This window comes from Schistocerca serialis, chromosome 1 (genome assembly GCF_023864345.2).
Source record: "Schistocerca serialis cubense isolate TAMUIC-IGC-003099 chromosome 1, iqSchSeri2.2, whole genome shotgun sequence".
Classification (NCBI taxonomy): domain Eukaryota; kingdom Metazoa; phylum Arthropoda; class Insecta; order Orthoptera; family Acrididae; genus Schistocerca; species Schistocerca serialis.
Window position 1 is genome coordinate 1,278,191,754 of NC_064638.1, and position 21,781 is coordinate 1,278,213,534.

Here is a 21,781-nt window from a genome sequence, read left to right on the forward strand (position 1 = left end):
AGAAAGTATGATTGACCACTGCCCACTAGACAACAAGGAGGTAAAAATTGGAGGAAAAGGATGACGTTTGAAGTTTGCAGGTGATATTGTCCTCCTAGCAAAAGATCAAAAATATTTACAGGATGTAATGAATACCATTGAAGCTAAAGGGAAGAGAGATGGAAGAAAAAGAAATACAAAGAAAACAAAAGTAATGGTCCTGAGAGGAAATAAAAAGGTAAAGATAATGTTGACTGTAGAAGTATTAGAACACATTCAAATCTTCGGAGAGCAGCACAAAAATGAAACCAAAATAACAATGGTGAAAGAGACATTTTATAAGAAAGGGAAATTTTCTGCAGCATTATGGCCAAAGATTTGAGGAAAAGGCTAATAAAATGTTTTGTGAGGAGTGTCCTGCTGTATGGTGCTGAAACATAAGACACTGAGGAAGAAAGGTAGAGCAAGACTGGAGGCTTTTGAAATGTGGATGTGATGGAGGATGGAAAGATTAAGTTGGATGGATAGAGCGAAAAAAGAAAAGTTATTGAGAAGAGTGGTAGAGTAAAGACAGATACTGGATGCAATAAAAAGAAGGAATTGAAACTGGATTGACACATATTAAGAAAGAAGGAAGGGCTTATAATAAGTCTTAGAAGAGTATGTGGAAGGAAAGAGGAGGTGAAGAAGCAAGACATTTCAGATCCTGGATGCTGTAATGGACAGCAGCATATACACTGGCATTGAAGAGGAAGCAATGGATCACATGAAATGAGATGCGAAGGATCTTCTAATAGAACACTGATGATGATGATGATGATGATGATGATGACGATGATTAGCACAGTCTCATAGATTTTCAACTATCTGATTGGCTAAGCTTTGTAAAGGCTCATGGCAACAGAGGTGGTCGGGGGTTATTATACTAATAACAAGATGTGACAGAATGCAAACAAATCAGCCAGTCTCGTGCACGCCAAGGAAACAAAAACATTCCACACTCGATATGTATTAACTCCCATCACAAATGTCCGAGATTACAATACAGTAGCATGCAGCTCGATGTTTACAAGCTTTTGGAGACTACAGATGACGCCATGTTGGGACATCACGTCCAGTGTGAATAGGATTTCTGTTTCGTAGGTGGTGCTGGCACAATTCAGGGACCAAGATGCAGGCATCACAGTGGAAGGAGGCCAAAAGAGCACAGCAGGTCCACAACAAATTCAGGGTCATGGTCTCGTAGGGTGTTGCATCTTAGGTCTCAACACGAGGCCAAACAATAACAAAGGAATACTGTCAGGAGGTCATTCATCATCTTTTCATGCTGCATGGTGCAAGTGACTGGATCTGTGGGCAGCAAAAATTTAGCAGGTCCATGATGATCATGCACCCATCCATTCTGTGCATCTGATTCAACTTTCCTTGTAAAATGCAACGTCCCTGTTGTTAGTCAGGCTCTCAACTGAAAGAGCTTTCGTTATTTCTGAAGCTGAAAATGCCTCTGAAAGCAATATAATTAGAGGTAAGAGAGGACATCATATGGAATGTGACAGCCCAGCTGATAACCATTCTAAAAGATGAGTTCCAGAACTGTTTCAAACAGTGGTGGGAGCACAATGAGAAGTGTGGCTTTACCAAGGAGACTACTTTGGAGGGGTCTAGGGTTTTGTACCTCCAAATGAATAAATGTGTATCTGCCAACCAAAGGTTTGGTACTTTCTTAACACATCTTGTATACTGTTCACCATATTAAGTGCATTAACATCTCACACTGTTCAAAGAATTTTTTTGGCTAACTGTGGTTGGCAAACAGTCTATCTGAGCACATTGCAGTTCATTTAAGGACTTTCCCAAATCAAACTGAATTGAAGCAGTGCAAATAATTAACTATGAAAGCCCAAGTTAATAAGTTTAAAGGGTCATTATCAAGTGAAACAATCAGTCACTGAATTCCAAAATCATCATCTTAAAGTTAGCTGTTTCATTTGACTCCATATAGTTAAATTAATTTTCTGTGTAGTATTGCATTTTTCATGTCTGCTGACTCCTTGTCAGCTTAACCCAGGGATAATTCGTATCAGCCAGAAGATAACTGGCCTCTCACTCACTTCGAGCCATTGTTCCAGTATAATTGACTTCGGTACCAGAAGCTGTGTGGCCAGCAGCTGACCACCCTCATTGTTCATAAATTTAATTAAGTATGGACCCAAGGCAGCCAAAAATTCTGAACTTGGCAATTGATAACCAGTGTTGTTTGCTCTGCTCCAGATGAAAACAATAACGTAAATGATGATCTGTGTAGACCTTTTTATTTTTTATATCTTGTGATACATTAAACATTCTGCATATTATTTTAAATAAAAATTTGTCGGTAAACCCACTCATAATAAAACATCGTTACACTCATTTTCTACAGGGAAGCTACCAACAGAAAAGGAGGAAAAGAAGTTCGGGTTTCCTCAGACACAGGGCAGTAACTACACAGTAACAGACTGCCGTGCCCTTGTGAAAACTTTGGTGTGTGGTGCAAAGACGATTACATGGGGCTGTGCTGCTTGCAAGGTGAGTGAGGTTTGTTGGGTTATTACAGTTTTGAGTAAGAGGCTGAGGCACACAAAATTTCCATAGCTCTTGTAGTCATTTCATCGGGTGATGATACATGCACCATCCTTTAGATGTGCTCGTTGCTCAGACTGCAATAAAGAATATTGTTATATCCAACTTCACAGGTTCACTATTAAGCGCTGCACATTTTAGTTCCAGTAGAAAAGCTGTAATTTATAGAGAACAGAAAGGAATTTAGTTGTTGTCTATGTTGTTTGTTGTTGTGGTCTTCAGTCCTGAGACTGGTTTGATGCAGCTCTCCATGCTACTCTATCCTGTGCAAGCTTCTTCATCTCCCAGTACCTACTGCAACCTACATCCTTCTGAATCTGCTTAGTGTATTCATCTCTTGGTCTCCCTCTACGATTTTTACCCTCTACGCTGCCCTCCAATACTAAATTGGTGATCCCTTGATGCCTCAGAACATGTCCTACCAACCGATCCCTTCTTCTGGTCAAGTTGTGCCACAAACTTCTCTTCTCCCCAATCCTATTCAATACTTCCTCATTAGTTATGTGATCTACCCATCTAATCTTCAGCATTCTTCTGTAGCACCACATTTCGAAAGCTTCTATTCTGTTCTTGTCCAAACTAGTTATCGTCCATGTTTCACTTCCATACATGGCTACACTCCATACAAACACTTTCGGAAACGACTTCCTGACACTTAAATCTATACTTGATGTAAACAAATTTCTCTTCTTCAGAAACGTTTACCTTGCCATTGCCAGTCTACATTTTATATCCTCTCTACTTCGACCATTATCAGTTATTTTGCTCCCCAAATAGCAAAACTCCTTTACTACTTTAAGTGTCTCATTTCCTAATCTAATTCCCTCAGCATCACCCGACTTAATTCGACTACACTCCATTATCCTCGTTTTGCTTTTGTTGATGTTCATCCTATATCCTCCTTTCAAGACACTGTCCATTCCATTCAACTGCTCTTCCAAGTCCTCTGCTGTCTGACAGAATTACAATGTCATCGGCGAACCTCAAAGTTTTTATTTCTTCTCCATGGATTTTTCTTTTGTTTCCTTTACTGCTTGCCCAATATACAGATTGAATAACATCGGGGAGAGGCTACAACCCTGTCTTACTCCCTTCCCAACCACTGCTTCCCTTTCATGTCCCTCGACTCTTAATAACTGCCATCTGGTTTTTGTACAAATTGTAAATAGCCTTTCGCTCCTGTATTTTACCCCTGCCACCTTTAGAATTTGAAAGAGAGTATTCGAGTCAACATTGTCAAAAGCTTTCTCTATGTCTACAAATGCTAGAAACGTAGGTTTGCCTTTCCTTAATCTTTCTTCTAAGATAAGTCGTAAGGTCAGTATTGCCTCACGTGTTCCAATATTTCTACGGAATCCAAACTGATCTTCCCCGAGGTCGGCTTATACCAGTTTTTCCATTCGTCTGTAAAGAATTCGTTTTAGTATTTTGCAGCTGTGGCTTATTAAACTGATTGTTCGGTAATTTTCACATCTGTCAACACCTGCTTTCTTTGGGATTGGAATTATTATGTTCTTCTTGAAGTCTGAGGGTATTTCGCCTGTTTCATACATCTTGCTCACCAGATGGTAGAGTTTTGTCAGGACTGGCTCTCCCAAGGCCGTCAGTAGTTCCAATGGAATGTTGTCTACTCCGGGGGCCTTGTTTCGACTCAGGTCTTTCAGTGCTCTGTCAAACTCTTCACGCAGTAACATATCTCCCATTTCATCTTCATCTACATCCTCTTTCATTTCCATAATATTGTCCTCAAGTACATCGCCCTTGTATAGACCCTCTATATACTCCTTCCACCTTTCCGCTATCCCTTCTTTGCTTAGAACTGGGTTTCCATCTGAGCTCTTTATGTTCATGCAAGTGGTTCTCTTTTCTCCAAAGGTCTCTTTAATTTTCCCGTAGGCGGTATCTATCTTACCCCTAGTGAGATAAGCCTCTACATCCTTACATTTGCCCTCTAGCCATCCCTGCTTAGCCATTTTGCACTTCCTGTTGATCTCATTTTTGAGACGTTTGTATTCCTTTTTGCCTGCTTCATTTACTGCATTTCTATATTTTCTCCTTTCATCAATTACATTCAATATTTCTTCTGTTACCCAAGGATTTCTACTAGCCCTCGCCTTTTTACCTACTTGATCCTCTGCTGCCTTCACTACTTCATCCCTCAACGCTACCCATTCTTCTTCTACTGTCTTTCTTTCCTCCATTCCTGTCAATTGTTCCCTTATGCTCTCCCTGAAACTTTGTACAGCCTCTGGTTCTTTCAGTTTTTCCAGGTCCCATCTCCTTAAATTCCCACCTTTTTGCAGTTTTTTCAGTTTTAATCTACAGGTCATAACCAATAGAATGTGGTCAGAGTCAACATCTGCCCCTGGAAATGTCTTACAATTTAAAACCTGGTTTCTAAATCTCTGTCTTACCATTATATAATCTATCTTATACCTTTTAGTATCTCCAGGGTTCTTCCATTGTATACAACCTTCTTTCATGATTCTTAAACCAAGTGTTAGCTATGATTAAGTTGTGCTCTGTGCAAAATTCTACCAAGCGACTTCCTCTTTCATTTCTTAGCCCCAATCCATATTCACCTACTACGTTTCCTTCTCTCCCTTTTCCTACTACCGAATTCCAGTCACCCATGACTATTAAATTTTCATCACCATTGTCTATACACTCTCAATTTTAGATCTCAAAAAGGCTTAAGTCTGAGCCAGAAATACATGGAAATGGAAATGAAGTCCCATTCTTCTTGACAGAGCGAGACCCACACCGCCACTAGGCAAGGTCCTAATGGAGGTGGTTTTCCGTTGCCTTCCTCCGGACCGTAATGAAGATGGATGATGGATGATGATGATGATGATGATGATGATGATGATGGTGATGATGATGACACACCACCAACCAGTCATCTCGGAGCAGGTGAAAATCCTAACCCCGCCTGGAATCGAACCCGCGACCCTGTGCTCAGGAAGCGAGAACGCTACCACGAGCCCATGAGCTGCAGACCCAGAAAGACATATGATGCTGCAAATATTAAAAAAGTGCCGAGTCCCAAACAATTTAACCAATGCAATAAAAAGCTTATAACAGTCTACCCACGTGGGAATAACAAGCATAGCTTGATAAGTTCTCAGAATCACCATGAGACCATGAGAGTTGTTCACATGATATTCGTTAGGCCATTGCCTATAAACACGTGCCATGTCAGTGCTCTTTGAAGAGAGCTGTGACGATGACATGGCTCTTTTATTGTTCCTGCGTAGTGATTTGCGAAGATGGAAAAAATTGCAAAGAAAGGTATCAAAGCAAAGGACATTCATGGCGATTTCCAGAATACACTGGGGGACTGTGCTCCTTCATATTCAACTGTTGCCAAGTGGAGAAATGAATTTAAATTTGGTCAGGAGAGCTTAGATGATGATCCGCGCAGTGGTCAGCCAAAATGTGTCACTACTCCATAAATCATTGCAAAAGTGCACAAAATGGTCATGGAGGATCGCCGATTGAAAGTGTGTGAAATTGCTCATTCTTGCCAGATGTCATATGAAAAGGTATATTAAATTTTAACTGAAGAATTAGAAATGAAAAAATTATCTGCCTGATGGGTGCCGCAACTCTTGACGCTGGATAAAAAACGCGTGCCATCGCCATGGCAGAATTACACGAACTAAGGTATGAATTGTTGCCACACCTGCCTTATTCACCTGATATGGCTCCATCAGTCTTCCATCTCTTCCCAAAACTGAAAATTTTTCTTGGTGGACAAAGATTCACTTCAAACGAAGAATTGATAGCCGGAGTTGACAACTATTTTGCGGGCCTGGCGGAAACTCATTTTTGAGGTGGGATCAAGGCACTGAAACATTGTTGAACCAGTGCATTAATCTACAAGGAGACTACTATGAAAAATAAAAAAAGTTTCAGTGATGTAAGTACTTTTTTTCTGTTCCGTTCCGAGAACTTTTCAAACCATCCTCATAAATTAGACCATGGAAAGTATACATACATCTTAGAAATTAATCATGAGAATGTAATTAGATAGATGAAAAAATCTGCTCACCAAGCGGCGGCAGAACACACACATAAAAGAAGGTTGTGATTAGGCAAGCTTTTGGAGCCAGTGGCTCCTACAGGCAGAAGTGTTGAAGGGAAAGGAAGAGGGGCGAGGAAAAGGTCTGGAGAGGTCTAGGAAAAGGGGTAGATTTTGGGAAAGTCACACAGAACTGTGGGTCAGGGGAGACTTACCGCACGGGATGAGAAGAAAAGACTGATTGTTGGGGTGTGCTTCTCACGAGATTTGAAAACCTGAGTAGCATTCCAGTGATACAGCATTTTCTTTAAAACTTACTGGTACAGTGCGTGTTCATTATAATCAGCCAGTGAAATTGTTTTGTATTGCAGAAGTATTTAGTATAAAGTATGTTGGCACAACTGACAAAATTGTTTTTTCAAAACATCTGAAGCAAAGTGATTGAAGTCTAATTCTTGTAATTTTTTTTCTTCAGGTTCCAACCATTGAAGGATCAACACAAGGAAAACTATTTCATCCAAAAGAAACACTAATGTTTATACGTCTTGTTAAGTGGGGGATGAAGGCTCTCGATATATACACTCTTAGTGCAAACCCCATGTTACCGGGCCTCATTTTGCCTGCTGTTCAGAGGAATGCTGCTAACCAAACAGTTCGCTCAAAAGAAGAAAAAGAAGTGTTGGAACATTTCTCAGGAGTTGTAAGTATTTATGTGTTCACTTATAACTCCAAATAACTAAACTGTGTGATATAATTAGCTTTCTAGTGTACTGTATGGTAAGTTTTCTTCACATTCCATCCACAGATGGATCGTGGGAATAATGAGTTTTCATAAGCTTCTTTACAAGCAGGGGCTATTATGAGAGTGATATGTGTGCCACTTAAGATTAAGAAAGTTTATTTCATGCTCTTGCATATCAGACAAGCATGCCAACTGATCACATTGTCTTTGCTGTACTGAATGAAAAGCATTTTGAACATTTAGAAACACTGAATCCAATTATCTGCATTTGTATCTCTTAGATACTTAATGTAGAAGATTAAGCAAAAAGCTGTTTCAATAACCAAGTGAATTTTAACTAACATCTAATTGTAATGTATTTTGTCTTGCTGTGCAACTGATTGACTGTAAATGCCATTTCTTAAGCAGTACTCTCATATTGGGTTAACTTAAACAGTGGTTTCTTTATGTGTTTCTTTCTTAAATAAAATGAGAAATGAGATGGCCTTATGATACGAAGGATTGAATGTGTAAACTTTCATATAGTTTAATAGCCCCTCACAACCATTGCATCTTATAAGCAGTAACACAAAATAAATGAATATTTTGTTCGATCTCACTGTGATTCAATAGCAGCATATGAGGGGTGTGAGAAAAGTAATGAGACTGATTTTTTATCCATCAAAGATTTCATTTGTTCAAGTAACAGTATTGTCCCCTTCACGGCAGTTCCCTTGGACAGCTATAAAATGGCAATGTCATTGTTCCAAGTCTTGAGAGCATATTGGAAGGCTTCAAATGGTTGACTTGGTCATTCACATTCTTTTGAAAATTGTCCAGAGTACCAAAATGAAGTCCTTCTAAGATATTTTTCAATTTCGGGAAAAGAAAAAAGATCAGATCAGACGAACAAGGGGCTGTGGATCAACAGAAATGCTTTTTGAGGTAAAAAATTTCGTGATGGAAGTGACCATCTGATATAGGGCATCCACTTGCGTGCAACGTTTGGTCTCACAAGATTCCCCCATTTCCTGAGCCTTTCTAGGACATATTTGTAAAACACCTCATTGACAGTTTGTTGTGGAGTAACAAATTCTTTATGCCCAATACCCGTACTGTAAAAAAAGCAAATCAGCATGTTTTTATCATCAGTTTGCTCATTCGGTTTTTTTTTCTGAGATGATGTCTGAAGTGTGCCTCTCCTCGTTTTGGCGCTTTGTCCAGGGGTTGTCACCTGTGTGGTAATTGGCAATCTTTTCAAGATGATCAATACCCAAGTTTCTTCAATTGTTCTTTTCCTCAGGTGTGAAGTTTTTTGGCACCATTTTGGCACAGACCCTTTGCATGTGCAAAACGTTGGTCAAACTTTGATGTATGGTGAACGTGTTTAAGTTCAACAGGTCACCCATCATCCTTTTGTTAAATGCCGGTCTTATCTTTACAAAAGCATGCACACATTTGACGTTTTCATCAGTCTGTGAATTTGAAGGTCTCACTGAATGAGGTTCATCTTCAACATGTTCTCAGCCTTCAAAAATGATTTGTGCTAGCAAAAAATTTGAGCTCTTGATAATAAATGTACCCAACAGGGCTATTTCAATTTTTCAAGGGTCACACTAACGGATTCCCAAAGTTTCACGCAAAACTTGACAGCCTAACGTTGATCTACATTCTGCTGTTCCTTTTTGTAACACTTCACTGATGACAATATTCCCAAAATTCACGAATTTCTGGGAATTTATTATTTAATTAGCAAGCTAGCTCAAAAAATTGTTAATTGATAAAAGCAGTAATGATATGGCTAAATCAAACTCAAAAACTGGAATATATTTTAAGATAAAATTATAATTAATTAAAATTCTTGGGAATTTATAATTTTAAAAACAAAATTGCTCAGATTAGTAGGTCAGTGTGGTAGTGGTATGATTGAAGAGAAAAAAAAAAAAATAAAAAAAATAAAAAAAACACGAACACTCTTATATGTTCAAAAAATATTATAATTGAATAAAAACATCAGAAAAATAACCAGAATGTAAAATGTTATAAAAATCAAATTAAAACTACTAAAAGGCAAAAGGTCAAACAATGGAAAATCCAGGATGAAATGTAACAATATTAGAGAAGGAAAGTTGCTATTCACCAAATAGCGGAGATGCTCAGTCGCGATAAGCACAACAAAAAGGTTCACACAGTTATAGCTTTCGGCCATTAAAGCCTGTGCAGCAACACACACACACACACACACACACACACACACACACACACACACACTCAAGCAAACGCAACTTGCACACACGAATACAGCATCTTTACCTTCCAAATTCAATCTTTTTGTAATTTCCCTAATCACTGTCACTCTCAATGCCCATTAAATCATCTTGATCCTTCTCTTCTTCTACACATCCAAATCCAAAGAAATTGTTGTCATCGTTACAGTTACTTCACTTTATCTCCTCTATTCAGTCAGATCTTGATAAGATTTGAAATTGGTACACAGATTGACAACTTGCTTTAAATGTTCATAAACATAAAATTTTGCACTTCACAAAATGAAGAAACGTAGTCTCCTATGACTATAATACCAATGAGTCATTGTTGGAATTTTTATGTTATATCTCGTTTTATTAAAACCTAATAAGTTAAACAGTTCTATTTTCACAAAGTGGTAAAATGCCCACTTTGCCCGACATAAGCAGGCAAGGTGGCTACTTAGTTTTAAAGTAAAAAGTAAGGGGTAAAAATCTCTTTTAACAAAGAACAGAGTATATTTCAGTGTGAAACATGGTTTGAATTACATTTTCCACAAATAAAAGTTGAACTTCATTCGCAAACTCATGTACAGAATTCATAATCTTGAGGGAACACCAACTGGCACATAACCCACTGTGTCCTGCCATCCAGATTTAGGTTTTCCGTGATTTCCCTGAATCACTCTAGGCAAATGCCACGATGGTTCATTTGTAAAGTCATATATCTACAATCCACAGAAATTATTATAACTCCGAAGAGTGGCACAGCAGACAGGTTAGACTTCATGGAGTGAATGGCTCTCTAGGGAGAATAAGTTAATTTCCTGCCCCATGCCAGCACCCCAAGAACCCCAATGGCCACTTCACACGCCATGGCCACTTTGCACAGATCTTCCTTACAGGTAACACCAAATCGAGCACCTCGTTAAAGAGATGTTTGGGAAGGACTAACATTAATGCCAATATTTGGTATGGGTGTTTTATTCAGTGCATATTTGTGGATCTTTAAGTTATAATGCAGAATATAACATAATGTATTGTGTTACGGCACCAAGAATCTTCCATAAACGTATTATATTTGTAACAAGCAGAATACATTTAAAGTAATCAATACCTGCAGTGTGGGCTAGAAAATTAACTTCGTGACAAAAAAAATCTTTAAAATGTGTAACCATGTGTGATTTTATTTGCATTAAATTTTGAGCAGCTTAGACCTATAACAATGACACATTTGTATTTGGTGAAATCAGAAGTTAATTATTTATTCCTGTTTTCAGTTCTCTATGATGAATCCCCTAACATTTAATGAAGTGTTCTCAACGACAATAGAATTTGTAGTGGATCGAATCTACAAGAATTCAGCACTACAAGTTGTGGCAAACTCTTTTCTTGCAAATCCAACCACATCACCTGTGTTTGCCACTGTTCTTCTTGAGTATCTCTTGAAAAGAATGGAAGAGATGGGAAATGGCATGGAGAAGAGCAACTTGTACTTGAAACTTTTCAAGTTGGTGTTTGGTAGCGTTTCTTTGTTTCCAGAGGAGAACAAACACATGCTCAGACCCCACCTGCACAAGATTGTTAACAGGTACGTTCATGATTTGTTATTATTGGTTTACCCTTTTCTATTTTGTTCCCTTCTTGTTGCCTGCTCATTATCAGATACTAGAACTCCACACCATTCTGCTTTGTGCTTATTTATTGGTCAGTCCTTCAGATAATGAATATACATTTTGATCCTCCTTTCAGATGAGCAATGATATCACTATAGTCTTGAGCTGAATTCCAACCTAAATTGACAAATCCAGGATATATTAAATTTTATATATTATTCTGTTGTATAGATTTACTGTTCTATGTGTAACAAAAGAAAAACCCTACAACAAAGCCCTGGTATGATCACAAATGATTAGCAGTACTTACATGTAATTTATGTAAATTTGTAAGAGTTCCTTAATTGTGAATTGTGGTTTATTTGTCTCATAACATACTTAATCTAAACCATTTGATTCAGGTATGGGAGACATGTCAAACTGTGGTAAAATTTCACCTTGAACAGAGAACAGCTGATGTTAACAAATAGAATAATATTAATAATAATAATTAATAATACAATTTGTATGTGGCTGAGGGACTGCGTCAGCTTTCAGACAACACCACATACAAAGTTTGCCAAGGTAATCCCATTCCTGATGTCCAGGCAGAGCTTCAAGGAATCCTCAGAACCTTAGGCCCCCTACAAAACCTTTCACCTGACTCCATCAACCTCCTGACCCCACCGACACCCCGCACCACTACCTTCTACCTTCTTCCTAAAATTCACAAACCCAATCATCCTGGCCGCCCCATTGTAGCTGGTTACCAAGCCCCCAAAGAACGTATCTCTGCCTACGTAGATCAACACCTTCAACCCATTACATGCATCTCCCATCGTTCATCAAAGACACCAACCACTTTCTCAAATGTCTGGAATCCTTACCCAGTCTGTTACCCCCGGAAACCATCCTTGTAACCATTGATGCCACTTCCTTATACACAAATATTCCGCACGTCCAGGGCCTCGCTGCGATGGAGCACTTCTTTTCACGCCGATCACCTGCCACCCTACCTAAAACCTCTTTCCTCATTACCTTAGCCAGCTTCATCCTGACCCACAACTTCTTCACTTTTGAAGGCCAGACATACCAACAATTAAAGGGAACAGCCATGGGTACCAGGATGGCCCCCTCGTACGCCAACCTATTCATGGGTCGCTTAGAGGAAGCCTTCTTGGTTACCCAGGCCTGCAGACCCAAAGTTCGGTACAGATTTATTGATGACATCTTCATGATCTGGACATACAGTGAAGAAGAACTCCAGAATTTCCTCTCCAACCTCAACTCCTTTGGTTCCATCAGATTCACCTGGTCCTACTCTAAATCCCATGTCACTTTCCTTGACGTTGACCTCCATCTGTCCAATGGCCAGCTTCACACGTCCGTCCACATCAAACCCACCAACAAGCAACAGTACCTCCATTATGACAGCTGCCACCCATTCCACATCAAACGGTCCCTTCCCTACAGCCTAGGTCTTTGTGGCAAACGAATCTGCTCCAGTCCGGAATCCCTGAACCATTACACCAACAACCTGAAAACAGCTTTCGCATCCCGCAACTACCCTCCCGACCTGGTGCAGAAGCAAATAACCAGAGCCACTTCCTCATCCCTTCAAACCCAGAACCTCCCACAGAAGAACCCCAAAAGTGCCCCACTTGTGACAGGATACTTTCCGGGACTGCATCAGACTCTGAATATGGCTCTCCAGCAGGGATACGACTTCCTCAAATCCTGCCCTGAAATGAGATCCATCCTTCATGAAATCCTCCCCACTCCACCAAGAGTGTCTTTCCGCCGTCCACCTAACCTTCATAACCTCTTAGTTCATCCCTATGAAATCCCCAAACCACCTTCCCTACCCTCTGGCTCCTACCCTTGTAACCGCCCCCGGTGTAAAACCTGTCCCATGCACCCTCCCACCACCACCTACTCCAGTCCTGTAACCTGGAAGGTGTACACGATCAAAGGCAGAGCCACGTGTGAAAGCACACACGTGATTTACCAACTGACCTGCCTACACTGTGAAGCTTTCTATATGGGAATGACCAGCAACAAACTGTCCATTCGCATGAATGGACACAGGCAGACAGCGTTTGTTGGTAATGAGGATCACCCTGTGGCTAAACATGCCTTGATGCATGGCCAGCACATCTTGGCACAGTGTTACACCGTCCGGGTTATCTGGATACTTCCGTCCGGGTTATCTGGATACTTCCCACTAACACCAACCCGTCAGAACTCTGGAGATGGGAACTTGCCCTTCAGTATATCCTCTCTTCTCGTTATCCGCCAGGCCACAACCTCTGCTAATTTCAAGTTGCCGCCACTCATACCTCACCTGTCTTTCAACAACATCTTTGCCTCTTTACTTCTGCCTCGACTGACATCTCTGCCCAAACTCTTTGCCTTTACAAATGTCTGCTTGTGTCTGTGTGTGTGCGGATGGATATGTGTGTGTGTGCGCGCGCGCGAGTGTATACCTGTCCTTTTTTCCCCCCTAAGGTGTCTTTCCGCTCCCGGGATTGGAATGACTCCTTACCCTCTCCCTTAAAACCCACATCCTTTCGTTTTTCCGTCTCCTTCCCTCTTTCCTGATGAAGCAACCGTTTGTTGCGAAAGCTTGAATTTTGTGTGTGTGTTTGTGTTTGTTTGTGTGTCTATCGACCTGCCAGTGTTTTTGTTTGGTAAGTCTCATCATCTTTGTTTTTAGATATACATACATACAATAAAATCTAACACTTAATTACCCCCTCGTTCAAATTATCATTTCATCCTCCATGAATTCTGTTTTGAATAATAGCATTTCTCCAACAGAATCCGCTGTTGCCTCTCTTTTTTTTTTTTTCCTTTTTTCTTTTTTCTTTTTTTTTCTTTTTTTTTTTCTTTTTTTTTCTTTTTGTTCTTCCCCATATGAAATATGCTTTTGCCCATTACCTTGTCCTATATTGTCATCACCATGTACTGTGGAGTCCATGCATGTAAATTCAACTGGTGTGTGGGTAGCGTAAAATCATTTTATTTCTTGTGTGTTATATGTGTGGTTAAAAGGATTCCCCTCAAATAATTTTTGTCTACTGTATAGGAAGATTATAATTTCACAAATGTATATGGAGGGGCAGTTAGGATCTGTAATTTCCAAAATAATGAATGACAAGACTCTGTTTGCTGTGCTGTAGGCGTGTATCAGACAATTTTTATTTTCAGTTTCAGTATTCGAGATACACAACTTGGACTTCCCCAGAAAATTATCCCATATCTAATGACAGATTAAAAATAACTATGATAAGCAATTTTTTATGTACACAAGTCAGTGGAATTTGCTAGCATTTGCATTGCAAATGCAAAAGTGCATAGTTTATTTGATGGGAGGTCAATATGTGTATTCCTGCTTAAGTTCTTGTCCACATTTAGTCCCAGGAATTTGACCATGTCAGCTTCTTTCATAGGTTGATTGCTATGTCGTATTTTAAATTCCGTACATTTTGAATGTTTGGTTTTGAAATGTACCATATAGGTTTTTGCAATGTTCAGTTCCAACCCATTTAACTGGAACCAGTTTTCTAAGGTACCCAGTGTGCTTACGATGGAGCTCGGAATTTTTTCTGCATCATCATGTTCAATTAAAACAGAAGTATTGCCTGCAAACACAACTGATGGGGAATTTATATTTATGGGCAAGTTGTTTATGTAGAGTAGGGACAGGATTGACCCCAAAAATGGAGCCTCGAGGCACACCTTGTGATACTGCACTCCATTTAGAATAATAATTCACTGCCTCTGAGGTATGGTTACCCTTTGTTTTCTGTTGTGAAAGTGTGATGTTAGTCAGTTTAGAGCATTGTCCTTAATTCCATATTTGTCTGATTTGTAGATAAACACGTCATGGTTCACAGAGTCAAATGGTTTTGTGAGACCATACAAGATACCTGCGCAGCTTTACTACTCTGATCCATGATTTGCCTATCTTTTCAATAAAGTTATTTACTGCATCTAGTGTGTTTTTTCCTGGCTGAAATCCAAATTGGTTACTTATGATAATATTTTTTTCAATAAAATTTTTGATCTGGTTTGGAGCTACTTTCTCTAACACTTCTGACCGGATTGGAAGAATAGAAATAGACCGATAGTTTCCCATGTCTTCCCTCGACCCTTTCTTGAATAGAGGTCTGACTTCACCAGACTTCAAAACAGTGGGAAAGCATCCCTGTTCAAAAGACTGGTTGAATATTTTAGTGTGTATCCCATCCCACCCAGCAGAGTTTTTATTTTTTAATGATAATATAACATTTTCCACACCCTTTATTGTGACTTTTTAAGAATCCTTAAGATACTCAGCTCTGTGGTGGATTCCAAAGGGATTTACTTTACTGTGATTCTCTGCTACATCAACATCTGACTTTGCCACATTTATGACAAATTAATTGAAACACACTGATATTTGAGCCGTGTTTACAAATAAAGCTTTTATCTACTTTAATCCTAGATATTTCATTATTACTAACTCTTAGCACCTAACTATGATTTGACAACAGACCACACTACTTTTATTTTGCTTTTTGTGCAATGAACTTCTTGTTTGCTGTTTGTTTGGCTGCCTTCACAACATTTTTAAATGTAGCTTTATAATGATGAACATACTTAGTAAAACATGGGTTTTTGTTATATATCAGTTCATTGTGGAGTTCCCTCTTCCTGGCACTAGATATTTTTATACCCTGGGTTATCCATTTAAGTTTATTGGTCATTTTGTTGCATATGGTTCTAAGCAGAAAATTTTCATTAAATATTTCAAGAAAGCTACTTAAAAATTGTTAAAGTTGCTATTACTCGAAATACAGCTGTTGTAAGGCCATTCAACCTCTCTTAACTTATTTCTAAATGTAATTGAATTTTTTTCATTGAAGTTCCTTTTCACATGGCTTTTGTTACATGAAATTTCTTAGTTTTTGGTAGTTTTGTGGTCAGAGATTCCTAAATCTATGCAGAATTTATAAAGATCTTCAAATACATAATTTGTTAGAATATTATCGACACAGGTAGCTGACTGTGCATTTACTCTAGTGGGTTGCATGACATTTATTTTTAAGCCAAAGTTTTTATTAAGTCGGTGAATGTGGACACGCCATTGCTGTCAGCTGTAATATTAATATTGAAGTCGGCATCTGTTACTATCTTTTTCCTTTTTTCAAGAGAAAAGGAAATAATCTGTTCATTCCCATACTGGTGTTGTAGTAAACTGAAACACATTAGTATCACGTGGCTGTCATTTGTAAAGAAGTACAACTACTGTAAGAATGAGGCATTGTGCAAAGTTTTGCAAGTTAGCTCCATATTGACTGTACCCCTGAACCTAGGGACATATGCAACTGAAAGATTGGTCAATGTATTTGTTTTTACTATAGCCAACTACTGTTGTGTAACGTGAGCCTCATAAAAAGCTGACAGGAGAGCACTTCATGAATTCGTATTGTGATCCAGGCAATGTCTGCTGGAAGTAAGAGAGATAACTAAAGGCAGTAGGTGATGTAGTACATAGGATTGAAAGATAGGTGGCTAACTTCCTGCAGAAACTACCACTCTTTCACATTACTTTTTATATGCTATTCATATTTCATGCTTCAAATATGATTTCTTCTCCAGTTGTGAGATAATTTGACATACTGAATGATTTTTTTCCTTTTATTTTCTATGCAGGTCAATGGAATTAGCGATGACCGCGAAAGAGCCATTTAACTATTTCCTCCTGCTGCGTGCCCTGTTTAGATCGATTGGTGGCGGCAGTCATGACTTACTGTATCAAGAATTTTTACCACTCCTTCCCAACTTGTTACAAGGTTTGTTATAGTTATAACAGATTGTTTATTCAATCTGAATATTAGTGTCGCAAAACAAAACACTATGTTTGTAAACGTGGTTAGTTTTTATTGCATGTTAGATAAACGTATTGAAAGAGCAAGAGTTTGACTGTGTGTTTTCTGCTTTGAAGATTTACATTACTTTATTCAGAAGTTTGATCAACTAACACAGTGTGTAATGTATCACATTCCTCATTGCCCATTTGTCAGTATCAGTTGCTTACAAACATAATGATGCAACATATTATTTCAAATGTTCTAGATAAGCTTGACTGTATTGACTATGGTACTATCATTTACGCTCTTTGGCAGCTCTACTACTATTGAATCATCTCGGCCTACTTTATTCCTTTTGAGGCTTTTGGTGACACATTCCATTTCAGTCTTTGATGATACGTCAAAACTTGGGAATCTAGTCCCAAAAAATACAGAAATATGCCATTTTCATTTGTAAAATCCAGACTGCAATCTGATACCACGTTTCGACTAGGCTTGAAAGTTTGATAACAATTGCAGTATCTGTTTTTTCAACAGTGCTGGTCAATCTATTCCAGCAGTGCTTTACTTGTGAGAATACTTTGGCTATATTCTTTCTAGTCATACAAAACCTGCCAAAGTCTTGCTGTTGTTTGGCTGGGTTCCTCTTTTTCTGGTATCTTTTCTGCATCCCAGTGTATTGTCGCAGGGTGTACTGCAGCATCTAGGTAAAGCTGTCATAACCCAAAAAAGGCGATTGGATCACCACAGTGCTTTACCAGGCATAGTCCTACTAGAGGTGATACGCTCTCGCCTTGCCTCTGATCTTTGAACTGACTGATCCAGACAGTTGAGGGCCATCCGCAGTTTATCTGGGACTGTGAACCATAATGCAATTTCAAACAATGGAAAATCCAGGATGGAATGTAACAATATTAAGAGAAGGAAAGTTGCTACTCACCATATAGCGGAGATGCTGAGTTGCGATAGGCACAACAAAAAGATACACACAATTATAGCTTTCGGCCATTAAGGCTTTTGTCAGCAACACACACACACACACACACACACACACACACACACACACACACACACACACACAACTGGCACACACGTCTGCAGTCTCGGATAACTGAAACCACACATCATCCACCATTGGCAGTGTGGTTTCAGTTATCTGAGACTGCAGACATGTGCAAGTTGTGTGTGTGTGTGTGTGTGTGTGTGTGTGTGTGTGTGTGTGTGTGTGTGTCTATTGCTGACAAAGGCCTTAATGGCCGAAAGCTATAATTGTGTGAATCTTTTTGTTGTGCCTATCGCGACTCAGCAACTCCACTATATGGTGAGTAGCAACTTTCCTTCTCTTAATATTGTTATAATGCAACTTCATTGTTTTTTAAGTTCCCCACTCTGTAATTGGAGTAAGTGTTGTATCTTGAACACTGTTCCATTAGTTTGGCTTCAGACTCTTGATTTTAACAGCATCGGTTGGCGGGTAACTTTACTCCCAGGGTACAAATATTGTGCTAATATAGTTCTTAACTCTCTGTCTTAGTGACACGTGCCCTATCACACTCCTACTCTCAGGTCTCCACATAACTAGTTCAATAATACCATAAAATGATGAAAAAGGGTTTTTGAAATTAGAAACACTTTATACAATAATCTGTTCATCATAAGGATAAACCTGTAAACAAACACAAATGCGATGATTGGTCAGAAGCCATAGCACATGTACACTGTTGTTACACTCTTGGAAGTGGGTCCTACTTATGTATTAGATATATTATTACTAAGTTACGTTAAATGAAACTTTAAGATATTCAAATGTATTAACAGCCATCAACGTTTTTCTTAATCACGCTTTAGTCACATATTTTTAATTTCAAAAATCGTGTACAGTCCCATGAAAATGGCTGAGGCTGCTTTCTGTTCCTTAGTGAAACAAGTGTGTGGAATACGGTTAATAAGTGCTGAGAAGTAGGCTGTTCTTAATGGTTTTCATAAATTTACTGAGATAATCGGCTTTGAAATTTGCCCAACGACTGTATGTAATACAGTTGATGTACAAACCCATATCATACACGTAGCACAGTTGGTAGCATAACGGAATGTTAACCAAATGCAGTTAATTGTTCGGTGCTTCAAATCACCCCAATATCATTTTTTTTTCCTTGTTCAATTTATTTTATGAATAATGCAGGTCTTCTTGTTTCTAATTACATATTGAACACGAAATTCCTGTTTTCATTTTAAATACAGATTCTTAATTATTGACTGTTCATAAAAGTTGCTTAAATTAAGAAAACAGAACTGTTTAATTTTTTAGGGCAAAAATGAAAAACCAAATCCTCTTTATTTGGACTTCGTCCATCGTTTTATACCACAGAGGTAGATAATTATTGTAGAAACATGAAAAATAATCATTTTCACAGCATTGAGCACATCATACAAATGCTGCATTTTTACAATTGCTACTGTACCATTACAATATGAAACCAACAGAACTGATCTGGAGCCACGTTGTGGGATTTGGCCCAAGAAGTAACAACACTGTTCAGCTGCCAAATGTACTGGAACTAAAGCCTGCAGCTTTTTCTTGTTACTGCCGAATGCTGGCAGGATATAGAATGACTCGTCATAGAAGAAGAAGAAGAGAAAATGCAGCGCCAGGTTGGCTCTGTAGATTCTGTTGTTGATATGCTCGTTAACAATGTAGCAGGTGAAACTTCCAGAACTGAAATGTATTTCTCGGATTCGGGTAAGGAAGGAGCTAAGAGATGACCAGATGACTGACTGTAATTAATACTGTCATTGGCTTCAGTATTCAACAGTATGGTGAAATCCTTGCATTATGCTTGTGCTCACTTAGAAAAATTACCCTATGTTTCAGTTAGAAATTTTCTTCACTCTTGTTTGTCATTAGAGTACTATGTCAGGTGAGACTGATTGCGTTTCACCTGGTCACCTAAGAAGCGCACATTAGTGCTGGAGTTTCTCCGAATATTATTTCATTCTCTTTAAAAATTAAATGACATTCAAAGCTATATTGTTTCTTTGCTCGACTCTTTTTCCGTGTGGACTGCAACTGCTCACTTCATTGCAGCTTAGTTGGACCACTGGCCAGCCAGTGCTGTCAAAGTTTAATGTGCCGGTAAAGCTATTGTCCCACTTTATCACTCAATCTATGTGTATGTAACAGCATAAAACGTATCTTTGTGATTATACTTGACGGTGTTAGTCACGGCTTAGCTTTCGCTCTATGTGAAACAAAATCCAATGAGATTCAAGCAAACGCGGAAAAATACATGGCACAATGTTTACATCAGGTTTATTCTTATGATGAACACACTATAGACGCTGAGTTTGTTATACAGAAAAATTTCTTGTGATGTTTTGAAGTTCACTCATGGCACAGTGGCATCCACACGATTCCATAACTCCCGTAGAGTTACCCATTGCTTTCGGATTCAATGTACTTGCTGTAAAATACTCTGTTTTCTGCTTCTCACGCAAAGCTAACTCGGATTGACAAGTACTCATCTGCAGCCTGCTCTGCAGACTCCTCCGCACTATACCTGGACGAGGATAAGAAAGTGATTGACATGAGTCATAGTTGTACATAATGAGTGTGATGTTGTTGGTTTGCCAGTGTATGTGCCTGCAGTATGGCTGTAGCAGCAGCAGCAATAACAACAGAACTGTGCAGTTCCTCACTGACTAGGTTCCTACGCTGGCTTGTAATGTGTGATTTTGAGTTCACTTTATAGAATCATAATATCCTTGTGACTTACTGAATGCACTCAGGTGATACCTTGTTCCTATTATTTGTATATCTCAACAAAAGCAACTGGAAGCGCACTGTCCTTTACAATAATCAGCGTGATTTATTTTTAGTTGATGTATTTGTTAAGGAAATGGCTGCTGAAATAGATTTGAATCAAAATTTCATTCATGTAAATACAGTAGTTCACAATATTAAAATAATATAAAATGCTTAACTACTTACCAATCACAGTGCATTTGGTATGTCATACTTGTGCAGAGATGTATTCCGTAATATAAGATGAGATTTCTTGTGTGCAAAAATGCAATACACAGCATTCAGTCAAAAATATGAAACACACAACAAAAATGGACGAATTACAGCATAGGTTAAATGGCACTTAGTTCAAAATCGCTTTCTGTCTCAACACTGTTGTTACGAGCTCAGGTCTGTGGAGATGTTGTTGGAATTGCCGAAGGATACAATTATATTTCTCGATATTACTTTCTACACTCACTTCTTTAAGAACTGTTTCCATGTGATGCACAAGATTACATGAGTTCCACTTTACATAAATCGTCCTGAAATTCCACATTGTGGCATTTCAACCATTCAGCAATGTCACCTTTTTTTCATTGTGGTTGTTGGAGCTTTTTATCTTTAATAACTTAATGGTAAAGGGCACTATCCATTACAATGACAGATGGCTGATTTAAGTTTTCCAGTAGTTGACTTTAGAACCATTTCAGAAAATTATTGTGGTTCATCGCGTCATGGTAGTTTCTCTTTTTTCTCCAATTTGTAAACATGGAGACAGGTAGGTAGGAAACCAGATGCAGTTTCAGCATGCTAGACAATAATTCTTGCATCCTTTCCAACAGCAGAACTTCCACATGCTATCATTATCAGTCATTTCTTAGATAATGACTGGCATTTAGCAAGGTTTTGTCAAGCCTCACAATGTCTTCAAACAGCTCTTTTAACAGTGTTTCTT

At 38.7% G+C, this 21,781-nt stretch overlaps 1 protein-coding gene across 1 annotated transcript in view; it reads left to right on the forward strand.

Moving 5' to 3' along the window:
- The window catches only part of LOC126419578 (transformation/transcription domain-associated protein), a 435,226-nt gene that overhangs the window by 90,607 nt on the left and 322,838 nt on the right, over positions 1-21,781 (forward strand). Inside the window, exons 12-15 of the mRNA XM_050086768.1 lie at positions 2,399-2,544; positions 7,098-7,322; positions 10,870-11,180; positions 16,885-17,024. Of these exons, the coding sequence (XP_049942725.1) occupies positions 2,399-2,544; positions 7,098-7,322; positions 10,870-11,180; positions 16,885-17,024 (822 nt within the window). The remainder of the gene's footprint in view (positions 1-2,398; positions 2,545-7,097; positions 7,323-10,869; positions 11,181-16,884; positions 17,025-21,781) is intronic.